This window comes from Solanum verrucosum, unplaced genomic scaffold (assembly GCF_900185275.1).
Source record: "Solanum verrucosum unplaced genomic scaffold, falcon-dt-bn FXZP01000208.1, whole genome shotgun sequence".
NCBI classification, from domain to species: Eukaryota; Viridiplantae; Streptophyta; class Magnoliopsida; order Solanales; family Solanaceae; genus Solanum; species Solanum verrucosum.
In genome coordinates, this window is record NW_026020329.1 from 3,668,420 (window position 1) to 3,683,232 (window position 14,813).

Below are 14,813 nucleotides of genomic sequence, written 5' to 3' on the forward strand. Positions count from 1 at the left end.
GTGTTTTAAGATGACTTTCTTCTTCCTTTCAAGCGTTTATAATATGAGTTTTGTTGCATCTGTTTATAGTGTTTATAGAGGCATATAAAATGTTATCAAAATATGACATCAATCATGAAAATTATGTAGGAGATTAACGTGAGAGTTAAATTTATAATGGTGAAAAATAGTAGAGAATTAACTATACCACATAGAGTAGAGTAGTGGAAATAACTTCTTAGGAGTTAATGGACATCCACCATAATTGTATTATTTCATAACACTGCTCTTAAATATTTATAGATGATGTGGCTCGTTAAAAATCTAAAAAGAACAATAAATAATGACATAATCAAAGGGAAAAAAGAAAGCAATAAAGGTCAAAAATATCTTTTTCATGAAGAAAAGTCGAGTTGGCCTTTAAATCTGTCATAAAGGTTTTTTGAAATTTTTTTAAAAAGTAGAAACTCAAATTGAGGAGAGAGAAAAATACGAAAGGCGATGTTAAATTTTAAAAACACTCTATGTTAGATGATGAAGTACAAATATATTACGAGTTGTACGTAATTATGCCTTCAACTCATTTTTAGCCATTGACTTCATATTTAAGGGGTTTATTGTTGGGCAAACAATAAATCGTTAAATTATGTATTTTTTCGTGAGTTCTCAAAATTGTCATCCGTGTCAGATTTCGGTCCCCCAAATATATGTATTTAGCGCGTCCAGATATATGGGTCAAAAGGTATAATTTGTCCAGATACACTATATTCAAGTGGATTCACATGTATCTGACTCTCTAGCTCGCTTCTCTCCTATTTCGCTCGCCTCTCTCCCCTCTCCCTGATCTCTCGCTCGCCTCTCTCCCCTCTCCCTGATCTCTCGCTCGCCTCTCTCCCTATGTATGTATTTGCACTTCAGAGTGTATCTGACTTGAAGTTTAATATAAAATTATTAATTAATGAGACAATATATAATTATTTTAAACTATAGGGAAAAAAATATAATAAAAATATTTGTATAATTAGTTAGTTTTACTTTTATTGTTCCATCCAAAATGTGAAGAGGGTATTAATGTTTCTCAAACCCACAATGTTAAGGGGGTAATGTGATTTTTTTATGACAAATCATTAAAAGATTAATTAGATCCAGATCTATTAATGCTGTGTTTGTGCCGTTGGATTTTGTTTTTTCCCCAATATTTCAATTAGCCGTTAATCATTAATTAAACGGCTAAATACATTATCAAATCACTTATTTAAATACTCCATCTTTCTACCTCCAAAATCACTAACAATTTCTAAAATCCATTCAAAAGTTCAAATTTCTTCATCAAAATTCAATTCAATGGGTGCTCTTCCCATTGTCACTTCAACTGAGTTCAAGTCTCACTGTCATCCATCTCACCAAATATTTTGTTTAACCAATTATATTCTCTTAAGTGCATCGTCTAGTTGTATCTTCCTTACCCTCTCTTTACGTCTAATCCCATCGTTATACGGTGGCCTTTTCATCCTCCTCCACATTCTCACAATCGCGGGTGCAGTGCCCAGTTGCACGGACACTGCAACCCTAGCGGGGTCCAACAATTGGTATGCCATATATATGGTATCTACTGTTTTAACGGCAATATTTCAAGGATCGTCTTCTGTGCTAATTTTCACAAAGAGTTATGACTTTTTAGGAGAATTAAAGTCTTATGTTAGAGAAGAAAATGGTGTTGTGATTTTGAAATTGATTGGTGGATTGTCCATTTTGATATTTTGCTTGGAATGGGTTGTTTTGTTATTGGCATTTATTTTAAGGTACAATGCCTTTGTGGAAGGGAATAATGGTACAAATTCTAAACAAGAAGAGACTTTGAAAGGCTATCCTTGTCCAATCCAAGTATAATATTTCTGAAAGGCAGCTCGATACACAAAACATATTTTGAAATGAAACGGTCGACGTAAATACAACTTACTCGAGTACAAGTATTGGTGCAAGTTGTTTCCACAATTTGAATACGTGATTAATATATAGGTCACACACGAAAACAATTTTATCATTATTCCAAGGCTTCATGTAAAAGTATAATATTTTATAGTTACTTTATTCGTGTAGAATCACCATGTTCCAAACCTTGGAGCTCTATGGTGAATTATTTATTCATACTAAAAATAAAGTGTGAGATCAATTTTATTTTTTTTTCTTATTAGGCTTGTGTTGATGTTCAAGATTTTCTGAATTGAGTTTTACTAATTGCGATTGAGCTCCTTACTCAATTTTTATTTTCTTAATTTGGTTTGATATCATCGATATGTTTTATCGATTGTAAATTTCATATATCGTTCATTAAATATAACGAAACAAAGAATAATAATAATGATGAAATATATAAATGATACAAGAAAATATTGTCCGAAGAATCTCGATACTAAAATGACAATGTCTTTGATGATTTGTGGTCCAATTCTTTTATGTCACGTTCGATTTTCTTGGTGCCCTTTTGGAGTATGATAGGTCATTAAGGAAGACAAAGGTACATGTAGGTTTTTAGCATTTGATCATTTTATTTATTTATATATTATAGTACAGTTTCACACAAAAAAATTCAGATTTTTAGGGTAATTATAGTCGGTAAAAGTGTTTGTATCAAATCAATACAATTTATCATAGTTTATAAGTTGATTAAATAATAAATATAATAAAATACATTTTTAATTAATTATGATAAAGTAAAAAAAAAACTTTATATTGAAACATTAGATCGTGATTTTGTTTCTATAAAAAGAATTAATTTATCATATATGCAAAGGAGATTTATAAATAGCATTCAGAGAATGTTCTATCTACAATGAGGGTATTTTTGACATTTATTTGTATTATTTCTAAATAGGTCTTGTAAATTGAGTAATCAAAAGTTGTACCCTTATTTCGATTGACGGAAAAACCAAATGACATTTTATTAATCACACTTATGTCCCTATTGCAGTGCAAGCCATTATATTTTTGCCCTTGCTTTTTCAATTTTATTAGAATAGTTATCTTGTACTCCCTCTAGTTCATAATAATTGATTTTTTTTACATTTTTTGAGTTCAGTATGAGTTAATTGTTGAATATTCAAGAGAGTCGTAGAAAATTTCTTCTATTTTTGTTTTTCATTTACATTTTTGAAGTGAAAAGTCCAAAAGAGTTATATTACTCACATTTATAATTTTATTTTGAATCATTTCTATTTTCAAGAATAGCTTGAGAATAACTAAAGGTAAAGGTGAAAAGTTATATTTAATTGTGTCCTAATTTTTTTCGTAATGAGTGTGCATTACCTCACAAATTCACATAATATGGACTAGAGAGCATATATTTTAGTAATAAATAGAGCTATTGAAGTGACAAATACCTCAATTGTTATATATATATATATATATATATATTTGTTGCCTCAATTTATGTGACATTGTTAAAATATCGAGAGTTAATAAAAAAAAATTAACAATAAAATCTTACTAGAAATAATCCAATAAAAATTCTAGGGAAAGAAGAAGAATACATATATTTGGTAATGCGCCTTTTTAGTTGGTAGCCTGCCTCAATAAAAATTTTACCATGAAAACCTAATGGGATAAAGCTTGATTAACGAAAAAAGAGTGCAACACATGTTTTATTTCTTCAGATTAAAACAACACTAAGTTTTTGAGATTATATACTCTGATCTTAGATATTAACGTATTTCATATTGAGATTGACAACGCCTTTATGATCAAATCTGTCAACTCATTATTTGAACGAACTGGTAGATCACCAATGTCGTCGTTCTCTTGATAGAATTGACTCGTTATCATATAGTATTGTTTGAATTACGTCAAGTATATTCTTGCTTGCTCAATAAACTGTTATTATCTTATCATGTAGAATAACATGATATGACAATAATAATCCCTCATGATATTATGAACATATCAAATGTTTTATTCGTTTTTGTTTAATCCATTTCCCACCCGCCCCTTTACCACTTCTAGTAGTGACAAACTTTTTTCCTAATTTTACTTATTTTTGGGTAGTATCCTTGAGGTCTAATGTCGAGGGTTTTGTACCTTCTACAAATTGAGCTAACTTGCCAAAATATTATGAGTTGTTGTTGATGGTGCTAATCTTAAGCTTTAGATCAATGACTCAATGATTAGTTTTATTTAAGTACATGTTTAGGGGAATAAAATTGTTAGCTATATCTTTTACTAATAAACAAACAACTGATAGGAAATATTTTAATATATAACGCGCAATAACTAATAGTTATGTTATACCTAAAGCCAACTTGAATGCACCAAAACAAGGTCATATAACCATCTAAACAATAGGATATTTCTTCAATTATTTGTGGACCAACTCTTTAAATAGCTACCTTCAATTTGTTTTATGCCCTTTTGGGGTGTGATAGGTCATTTATGGCCAAGGCAAGCATCTGATTCATTTAATTGGTACAATATTATTCTTTATGTTATATTCAGAAAGAAAAAAAAAGGATAAATAGTATGATTCATTATAAATATTATTTTAGTACTATAAGTTTTTAAAAGTTGATAAAAATTAATAAATGATACCAACAAAATACAAGAGACTTTTGTAGAGTTGTTTTTCATTTTTATTATAATTATTTGATCGTGGGATATCAATCAGATCATTAATATATATATATATATATATATATATATATATATATATTGTTTTACAATAATAATTCTATAATGAATTTCATTGATATTCTAAAGTTATATTTCCAAGGAACGTCGAAAGATTAAATTATATTGACCGAAACAATTTATAATTATTTAGATAATAAAAAAATAATTAAAAATCACATCATATAACTCAAGGCTCTTACAATTTATGCAAGTGGTTGAACATGATTTAGTTGAAATTTGATATTTGTTCTTGGGCCGAGTCGAACATTGGGTCATGGGTTGAGTTGAGATCGTCGGATGTTTGATCGGGGTCGGGGTTGGCAGTTGAGTCAAGGTCGGGGTTAGGGTTAGGGTTGAGACCTCAACCTAGATCCCGAACCCAATCCAAGCCCCGACTTTTAACCCTTGAATCGTTACCCCCAACCTAACTCAACACCTAAATACCTCTCAAATTGAGACTCGACCCCAACCCATGATTCGACTCTAACCCTGACTCTCAACACTAATGTTGATTCGAGACCCGACCCCAATCCCAACTCAGTACATAACTTTCGATTATGTAGTTTATCTGATTATAACATTTTAGGTTTGGTGTCATAATTATTTTCCAAATTATGGGAATAATATTCTTCTTACTAACCAAACAATCAAGAAAATATTTTCTAGGAAAATATTTTTATTCGGACCAAAATAAAACAATGATACATATAATAATTCAAATCTAATATAAAAAAATCTAACACAAAGTAACAATTAACCTTTTATTTGAATATACATAAATCAATTAGACCCTCATTATGTAAGGGTTTAAGTATCAGATTTTGAAATACAATGAATATATACTCATTAGTCATTATTGAGTATTTAGTAAATCTATTCTAATAAAATAATAGGAAAAATATTTATATGCACAACAAAAGATATATTTTGAGGAAAATTCCAAAGAAAATGATATAGAGATAAATATAGTAACAACATTGGACATTTTTTGTGTTATATAATCACTTCGTCTAGCTATCCTAAGAAAAAAGGAAGATAGAGATAGCAAAGCAACAATGGCATCTTTCATCAACAATCCCTTAACTTCACTCTGTAACACTAAGTCTGAAGCTAATAATCTCTTCAAAATTTCCCCTTTAAGAGCTCAATCACTGGGTTTTTCCAAGCTTAATGGCAGCAGAAAAGTTGCTTTCCCTTCTGTTGTTTGCAAAGCGGTGTCTGTACCAACGAAATCGAGTACAGAGATTGAAGGGCTTAACATCGCTGAAGATGTTACACAGGTGATTTTATCACTAAAACTTTATCTGGGTCGGTTTTATTTTATTGAAATGTTGAAAGATTTGAAACCCCTTTTGTAAATCTTGTTGTTGGTAGTTTTTATCTGTTTGTGTTTGATGATTTGATTGTGTTGGTGGATATATGAATTGGGTTTTGTGTTTGTTTGTGTAGACTTAGTGAATTTGTGTTAATTTCTCGTTAAAGGGTCATTTTCTTACTATAAAGACAAAGTTATAATCGTGGGACTGATTTATTCCACCGTCTAGATGGGATAAAATAATATCAAGTTGAATGAGATAAGGCGAAATACTTCAACTAAACAAAGTATAATTTTTATCTCAAGCTTAATTGTGGGATATCCCACTTTATCCTACGTACCAAACGACCCCTTAAGGTGTTATTTCATATTCTTGAAATGTTAAAGGCTTGATTTTTGGAGGATATATGGATTGAGTTTCGTGTTTGTTTGTCTAGACTTGGTGACTTCGAGTTAATTTCTCATTGAGGGCCACTTTTCTTACTATGAAGGTGCGATTTTGGTAGGGAGGAAGATGTTTTCTGTGGAAGTAATTTACCTTGGGAAATTATTTTTCTGCATTATTATAGAGTTTTTGGTTGGGTACTGAAGTTAGTATGGAAATGTACAGGGAGTAAGTACAGTGTGTAGTGATGATATTTGAAATTTTCGATATTAAAAGGTTAACAATGATGTGTTGGATGAATCAAGTGATAAGGAGTAAGACTTGAAATATTTGTAAAGGAAACTTACTGCTGTCTATAAGTGATGGAAATTATTTTCCCCTTTTTGAAAACATTTCCCCTATTCGATTCTTTTGGTATTCCCACAATTCAATACAAAGGCTGGAAAATGATTCAGCAAGGAAAACATTTTCCCGGAGTCGTATAAAACACACCCAAGTTTAAACTCTTTCAGTAAATTTTTTGGTCTAGTTCTGTTTAACTATGATATTCCGAAATGGCTTTACAATTTTCCAGTTTTCAGTCATTTTCCTCCTCTGGAGAGAGTCGGGGAAACTTACTTTATTGAATGTCTGGCTTTTTAATTGGCATTGATTTTAGTTTATTTTCAGTTACATTGCTCCAGACTAGTCTACTTATAAAATTTGCCTGCTGGTGGATAGTTTACTTCCTGTATTTCTCCTTTAGTCACGGGCTTTTTGATGTTGCTGTTGCATTTCCTATGTTCCATTGTTAGTTTCAAGCTTTGTGACATGAATACTTAAAATAAGTTAGGCTTCTTTGATTATTAAGCTATAGACTATTTTCAAGGAAGTCAACATTTTTTTAAAGATAATATATGGGTGTATTTAACTTTAGACCCTTACAATATTTCCAACTCTGAACTATATGAAAGACTATTAGCAGGAAAGATTCATATAGTTCTTGTTATATTGCGTGCCCCTCTCTCTCCTGATGTCTATTCTATTTGTTTCTTCATATTGTTATGCTAATTTTGTTCTATCATTTGACAGCTTATTGGGAACACACCAATGGTTTACCTTAACACCATCGCTAAGGGTTGTGTAGCAAACATTGCTGCTAAACTTGAGATTATGGAGCCATGTTGCAGTGTTAAGGACAGGTGAGAGAGTTTTTTGTTTGTATCGTGATATCTGAATTTCCGTCAACCTGGAATTTTAAACTGAAGAATTCTTTTAATTGGTTACTGTTTTTCTTTTTAGTAACTTATCCTGTTCCATTATACTGATCTTTTCTCTCAGATTATAGACATCATTTCTTATGTCTGCATTCCGGGGAATATATTGATATTATACTTGTGCTTGTAGCTACTCCCTCCGTCCCAACTTATGTGACACTTTTTCCTTTTTAGTCAGACCCAAAAAGACTGATACTTTTTAATATTTTTCTACATTTTAACTTCAAACTTCCCATTTTACCCATAGCCACAAAATATTTGTGGCTTATTCTTAAACTCCGTGCCCAAGTCGAACACCTTCACATAAATTGGGACATAGGGAGTAATATATTTCCTTCGGTTACTGTGAGCTCTACAAGAAAATATAACACTGATGACTGTCATACTGATGGATCTATTGTAAAGTTTGACATCAGTCATGTTTTGTTCCATTCTTGGGGTGTATCTACAATTAAAAATCCTTATCTTAGACGAAGGTATTTCTTGTGAACAAGCTAGTTCAGATAACACCATATGCTTCAAAACAATCTCTGAAGTTTTTCCCTTACATAGTATTTTTGGCTTCAACGCCGCCTACATGAGCTTCACAAAGCCAAGCCATAGCTGTTCCAAGAATAGTTAAATGGGGGTTGCGTTAGGTTCTTTCCAATGTAAAAACAGTCTAATTACGATGAAAGGATTGAGACATAGTTTTTCGATTGATTGTTATTTCTGTTGCATTTCAGGATAGGGTTCAGTATGATAGTTGATGCCGAGGAGAAGGGACTTATATCTCCGGGGAAGGTAAGTTGGCCAATCAGCTAATTGTCTCTCTTGGTACAGACTTGATATATGTCATTCTGAATCAAAGGAGTAAGTCCACCATGTAATGTTCAAATGCTGAAATTTCTTTATTTGACATATTGTGAATGTTCTGTTAGGTTAACGTCTATTATGCATTTGTTACACACTTCTCCCTCTTGTGTTAGTATGACCTGTAAACAAAAGAATATCATCTTGTACCTGATATCAGTGTGACTGAGTGCTATTTTCTTCTGATTGACCAGAGTTCTTCCTTCTTTCTGAGGACCAAAAGGGTTTTGGTAGGAGGACATATATAACCTAGTTCTTTTTGGTTCTGGTTTTTGTCATCTTATTTGCCAAGTCTTTTGTTTTTACTGTCCTTTTGGTATAGTCTACTTGCTTTCATCAGTCTTGGTCTTTCAACATGGCTGTTTATGGGTCTAACAAGTCTGGTAAGCCATTAGGTTTGGTTTCTAAAATCATGACCTTACTGGGACCACTTAGGTATGCGTTTTGAGCATGATGGCCTTGATTTCCATCTGAAGGTCAGCGGCTTTACAGTCTCACAGGGCTTGCTCTTGACACGAGTACACAGTCATCATAATGAACTAATGATGAACATGGAGGGTTTTCCCACATTACAGAGGCTCTGTGTGTTTGCTTCTCTGCTGAATTGTCATATTTCCTTCTTCCTAGTATATTTTACTTTTTAGTACATAGTCCATATCGTTCTTCTTAGAAAAAGTACATAACTCCATACTATCATAATGCGTGTAATTAACTGTAGGCTCTCATAGCTTGCTCCTTGTGCAAATTAATAATTTGTTTGAATTACTTTCTGATTGTTCTTCTTAATTCTGAAGAGGGGAATGGTTTGTGCTTGTCACTGCTTTGTCCCACATCTTAGCATTATTTCTTATTGTTTTTCTACTTGTCTTAGACTGTTCTAGTTGAGCCTACAAGTGGAAACACAGGCATTGGGCTTGCCTTCATTGCTGCTTCCAGAGGATATAAGCTCATCTTAACGATGCCTGCATCAATGAGTCTTGAAAGAAGGGTCATTCTAAAAGCTTTTGGAGCTGAACTTGTTTTAACTGACCCAGCCAAAGGGATGAAAGGAGCTGTTTCAAAGGCTGAAGAAATATTGAATAACACACCAGATGCCTATATCCTTCAACAATTTGACAATCCCGCCAACCCCAAGGTTCTTCTGCGAACAGCTCACTCTTTATTTTATGTTGTGGCAATTTATGATACTCCAGAAGTGAATGCTTATTATCTGTGACTAAATGGCTTCTACAATTTGCCTTAATCAATTTAAAATTCTAATGGCCATTGTGGTGATTAATTCTCCATGGTGCCAATCCCAATCATTGTATATTCAATGTAATTGTAAAGAGTGAGTAGCGACTAAAAAGAACTCTATATGCGTGTCAGATTGGATCTCTAACTATCCTCCCATTCCTTCTTTTCCATTCTCACCAGACACAAGACTCCGGCAAAGAACAATCCGAGCTTCATTTCCCAATGGGTCTGCAGAGCTTCATCCCAAAATTTTCTTTGTTTTGTATTTGTTTTATTAACAATTACTCTAGTTATTGACATCATCTTTCAACAAGAAAAAAAGAAGAGAAAACTGGAGTACTCAGCTTGCCACCAATAACTGGCAAGTAATTTTGATATATGCTGGATTATAAATGCAACGATAATGTGATTTAAAGTCAAATATTAGTTTCTGGCAGTTGCTGATTTTCATCTTTACTCTGAATTGTTAGCTGAACTTTCATATGCTTAACATGTAAGTTGAATTTGAAAGCATCCATTTTATGGATTCCAATTTGTGCAACCAAAAAGATTCAAAATCAAACCAATACTTCCTTCTTTTCTGTCATCCTTTAGACATGAAAGATGAGGAGAAGAAAAGATGAAGAGGAAAGAGCCAAGTTACCTGGAGGAAACAATGGGGATGAGTTCGATAGGGAAAGAAATAGACCGTACCAGTAGCTGGAGAAAGAAACGGAGATGGGCTATACGCCAGCAAATAGGAAAGTTAATTAGGGCGGCTGATTCAGAAGAGGAAGTTTTGGGTGTTTAGACATTTTTTGTTGAAAAGAGCCGAAGTCTCTACTATTGAAAAGATGGGAATGTGTTTAAAATGATATTTAAGGAAAACAGAAAATGGGTACAATGTTAACTTACTGCATTCAAGTAGTAGGTTAACAGGACCTATATACACACATGCTAACCATATTACCTCTCTTCCCCCCCTCCCCTCTTCTCCTCCCCCGGGTTTTTTCCGTGAAGTGGACAGTATTCTTGAGTTTACAGATTATGATTTTTTTTTGCTTGTATGGTGTAGATACACTATGAAACAACGGGTCCAGAGATCTGGGAAGACACAAAAGGCAAGATTGACATACTTGTTGCTGGCATTGGAACTGGCGGAACCATTACAGGAACAGGCCGATTCCTTAAAGAGCAAAATCCAAACATTAAGGTATTAATATTGCTTGAAAAAAAAGTAGCATTCTGCAAGTGTAGCTTTGAAGTTCATGCATATGTCAGTTCATTGACTTCTAAAATGTGAAAGAAATATGGGATGAAGCAAAATGCTGAGAAAGTATCTCCACACGGTTGATATTAAGTACTCTTAACTCTTTTTCTATTGCTTTTTGTTGCCTTTATCAGATTATTGGTGTGGAGCCCACAGAAAGTAACGTTCTATCAGGGGGCAAACCTGGTAAGATGACATTCAGATGTTGATCTGACTTTTCGCTTTTGAAGTTAAATCCTGTTTTGTTCTACTTGCTGCATTGTGAAAGTGCAGGCCCTCACAAAATTCAAGGGATTGGAGCAGGTTTTATTCCAGGAAACTTGGATCAAGATGTCATGGATGAAGTGATAGAGGTCAAATTCTTATCCATCCCCATTAAAATGCATTTTATTTCATCTTCGTTGAACTTGTGAAAATTGAAAGCTATTAAAGATTTCTGTCTTATGCATATACTCATTTTAATGATATACCCGCTAAGAATCTTCCACCTCAAACTTGGTGTACCTGTAATTGAACGTGAATCCATATTTCTGTTGTTGTGCCCCAATATGCCATTTCAAAGTAGTCTTACCTTTTCCTATATGTAAACCTTTTCTTTCTGGCTTCTAGGGGGTCAAAATATTTTTTGATTCTCAGTCAATTTGTTAAGTCTGCCTTCCCGTCCAACAGTACATCAGTTTCCCTTGTGTTATCCAACATCCCTTAGAATCAAAATTGAATAGAATATGTGTTTCTTCCGGTAAAACAAGAATGGAAAATCTATGGCATACTCTGCCAAGAATCAAGATAACAACTAATTGAGCACATTTAGCTTGTCAAACAGTTCATTCAGCTTTATTAGCCTGACAAATGGCAACATAGTTTATGTAGCTATAGTTCATTCATTTGGCACACTTGCACTCTGTGCTACTCTGCTAGAACATTTCTTATCCCTTGTTAAATTCCGTTAGAGAACAAGTTATCCTGATTGTCAACTATATAATAGTGTACAAGCCTATGCAATTTTAATATTGAATAAAGAATTGTTCCTTTTAAGTTTTGCTCCCTTAGTTATAGGTGAACTATTTCTGTATCCAATTAGGTGTATGAGCTTAAATCTGCATGTCCTATAAAAAAGGTCAAGCAGAAAATATTCTCTATTATGCTTTTCATAAAACCCAATAACAACATACCTAGTGTAGTTCCACAAGTGGGGTCTTGGGAGGTTGGGGTAGAGAGACCATTCCCAAAAGACCCTCTGCTCAAGAAAAACGTTGTTCAAGAAATCTGTCATCTTCCAGTGTGTTTACTCATTTTCTTGAATTTTCAGATATCGAGTGACGAAGCTGTTGAAACTGCAAAGCAATTAGCGCTACAAGAAGGGTTGTTGGTTAGTGCTTTTAACCAATCTTCATATCATCTGATTTTTGAGACAGTTTTAAATGAAGCTAAGCTTCAAATATCCATTAATTCATCTATGTTACAGATTGTGGATGCATTATAGAAACCTTACAAGTGGTCGAATTTCAAGTTGTCATGCTCCAATTTTAATTTATATATAAATCTTTCTATGAACTATGCTTTGAATGATTTCCGAATCAGAATATATTAGGTGATCTTTTTCTACTTTTGATAATCAGGTTGGGATTTCTTCCGGAGCAGCTGCTCTTGCTGCCATTCAGGTTGGGAAGAGACCTGAGAATGCAGGAAAGCTTATTGGGGTAGGTTCAATCTTAACTTCTGCATTTTTCCGACACGTGTGTATTTCCGTGCTCCTTCATTTCCTTTTTCTTCTACCTCATCAAACTTTAGTATTCGTTTTTCCGTGTACTTCTTATAAAGTAAATCATCCTTCCATTCATTTTCACTGAAGTTTATAGATCTAATAGCTCTGCATTGTTAAAAATTTCCTTCGAGTTAGTTGCATGTTATCATAGGGGCGTCACTTGTTTAGATGCCTTGAACTTCTTCAACATTTCTCTTGTAGGTTGTATTTCCAAGCTATGGGGAACGATACCTCTCCTCTATTCTTTTCCAGTCAATACGAGAGGAATGCGAGAAAATGAAGCCAGAATTGTGAAGATCTTCCTTTTTTCGAGCTATCTTCTGATTCTTAATAATGCTATCTGGCTTTTCTAGCTGCCACACTTTTGTTTGTTATATTTAGTTGGCTGCTTGTGTATACAATAGATCAGGTATTAAGATGGTTCTCATAACAAAGATTAAACAATCTCATCGATTCGGTTTGAGGATTTTTTATTTGAATTGATCATGAAATTTCACTGCTGTTTGAATCTTTTTCAATTTCATTTTTGGTTTTCCCTCTGTGAAGATGAAGATGTACTTTGCTACCTGGACCTGGAAGTTGGAATCCTCTTAAGACCATCTTCTTTAGATCCTGCAACAACTCTAGTACTCCCTTCATTTTAATCTGTTTGTCAGGTTTTGGCTTAAAACAGAGTTTTAAGAAAGAAAGTGAATAAGACTTTGAATCTTGTGATTTTAACTAAAGATATGTAGAATGTATCAAAATATTCTTTAATCTTGTTGTTTCAACCCTATCTTAGGTGAAAAAGTTAAAACTAAAGAAAATAAACAGATGACAGAGCGACATTAGTCATTTTATATTCTTATATAAGATATACAAGATGTGACAACTTGTATATACGTCCTTTGAAATATGATTTCTGACAAAACAATATTATAAAAAGAACATAAATATATGTATTAGAGAAAAGACATCAAGTCATCATTAAAGTTGTTTCGGATTTTAAAAAAATACCTTAACTTTGCAAGTGTTTTATTATTCCACAATTTTTTTGAATATCTTTGTACGAGGGTCATTTTGACTCATTCCCTCACCTTATTTGTGAACACGCACAACATGCGTGTGAAACAATGTTTTTGCTGCGAATAACCAATTAAAAAGTGTTACGTTTCGGTTATTTTCTTTATTGATTAGTTATTTACTTCTTTTACATCATCTTCTCCAAATCAAAGCTCAAAAGAACCATTGCTACTCTCTCTTGACGATTTCATCATCTTCCCCAAAACAAGGTCAACGTTGGTACTTTCTTTGACGAATTCATCATCTTACCTAAGCGCAATAAGGTAGGAATTCGTTTTCTCTTTTAATTTCTAGTCGAAAAGGTTAATTGAAAGTTTTTCAAGAAGAGAACAAAACCCTAACAATATCAATTAGTCAATAACATTACGAAACACATCGAAATCCTAATAATAAAAACTATAATAAGTCGATTCTAACACTTTTCAAACTATAATAATTCCTAAAATAGTAGTAATATGATCTTTATCAACTAATGTGAGAAAACTCTAACTTGTTAACCTTCAATTCCTTGTTCCTCCAAGAATTGTGACCAACAAGCGACAAAAAGGAAGCAGATGATCACCACACTATCATTTGACCAAGAACACAAAGAGACATGGAAAGTTGAGACAAAAGAAAAAGAGTTTTCTATTATTGAAACGAATCGGGTCGGGTTTAGACTATGGTAACTCGTGATCATCACGCGTGTCTAACCAGGTGAGGGAATGGGTCAAAATGATCCTTTTACAAAGATATTCAAAACTTCTGTGGTGTAATGGGACGCTTGCAAAGTTAAGTTTTTTTTATATATAAATTCGAAATAACTTCAGTAGTGACATTATGTTTTTTCTCATGCATCTATGTAAAAACATGTATATACATTTCATCGGTATCTATGCGAAAATACAAAGCCTCGAGCCACTTGTTTTATTTAAAAATAATTAGACCGGTTTAGAGAGTCGCCACTTAATTTTTAAAGTAAAATTAAGAAAACTATTTTTCCAAAAGACTAAAACAGAAATCTAATGAAAATATTAAAAGGGGGTTCGGGGTTCATATTAGCATTTCGAGAA

At 33.0% G+C, this 14,813-nt stretch overlaps 2 protein-coding genes across 2 annotated transcripts; both read left to right on the forward strand.

The window, feature by feature from the left end:
* The first annotated feature begins 1,323 nt into the window (after positions 1–1,323).
* Positions 1,324–1,916, forward strand: LOC125836007 (uncharacterized). Its single transcript, XM_049515101.1, has one exon. The coding sequence runs from the start codon at positions 1,324–1,326 to the stop codon at positions 1,867–1,869; it is 546 nt and encodes a 181-aa protein (XP_049371058.1). The 3' UTR covers positions 1,870–1,916.
* Positions 1,917–5,630: 3,714 nt separating this feature from the next.
* On the forward strand, positions 5,631–13,212 carry LOC125835999 (cysteine synthase, chloroplastic/chromoplastic). The gene is made up of 10 exons (XM_049515094.1): positions 5,631–5,921; positions 7,413–7,522; positions 8,323–8,380; positions 9,321–9,584; positions 10,740–10,877; positions 11,069–11,120; positions 11,208–11,287; positions 12,244–12,303; positions 12,554–12,634; positions 12,901–13,212. The coding sequence occupies exons 1-10, from the start codon at positions 5,697–5,699 to the stop codon at positions 12,991–12,993; spliced, it is 1,161 nt and encodes a 386-aa protein (XP_049371051.1). The 5' UTR covers positions 5,631–5,696; the 3' UTR covers positions 12,994–13,212.
* The last annotated feature ends 1,601 nt before the right edge of the window (positions 13,213–14,813 follow it).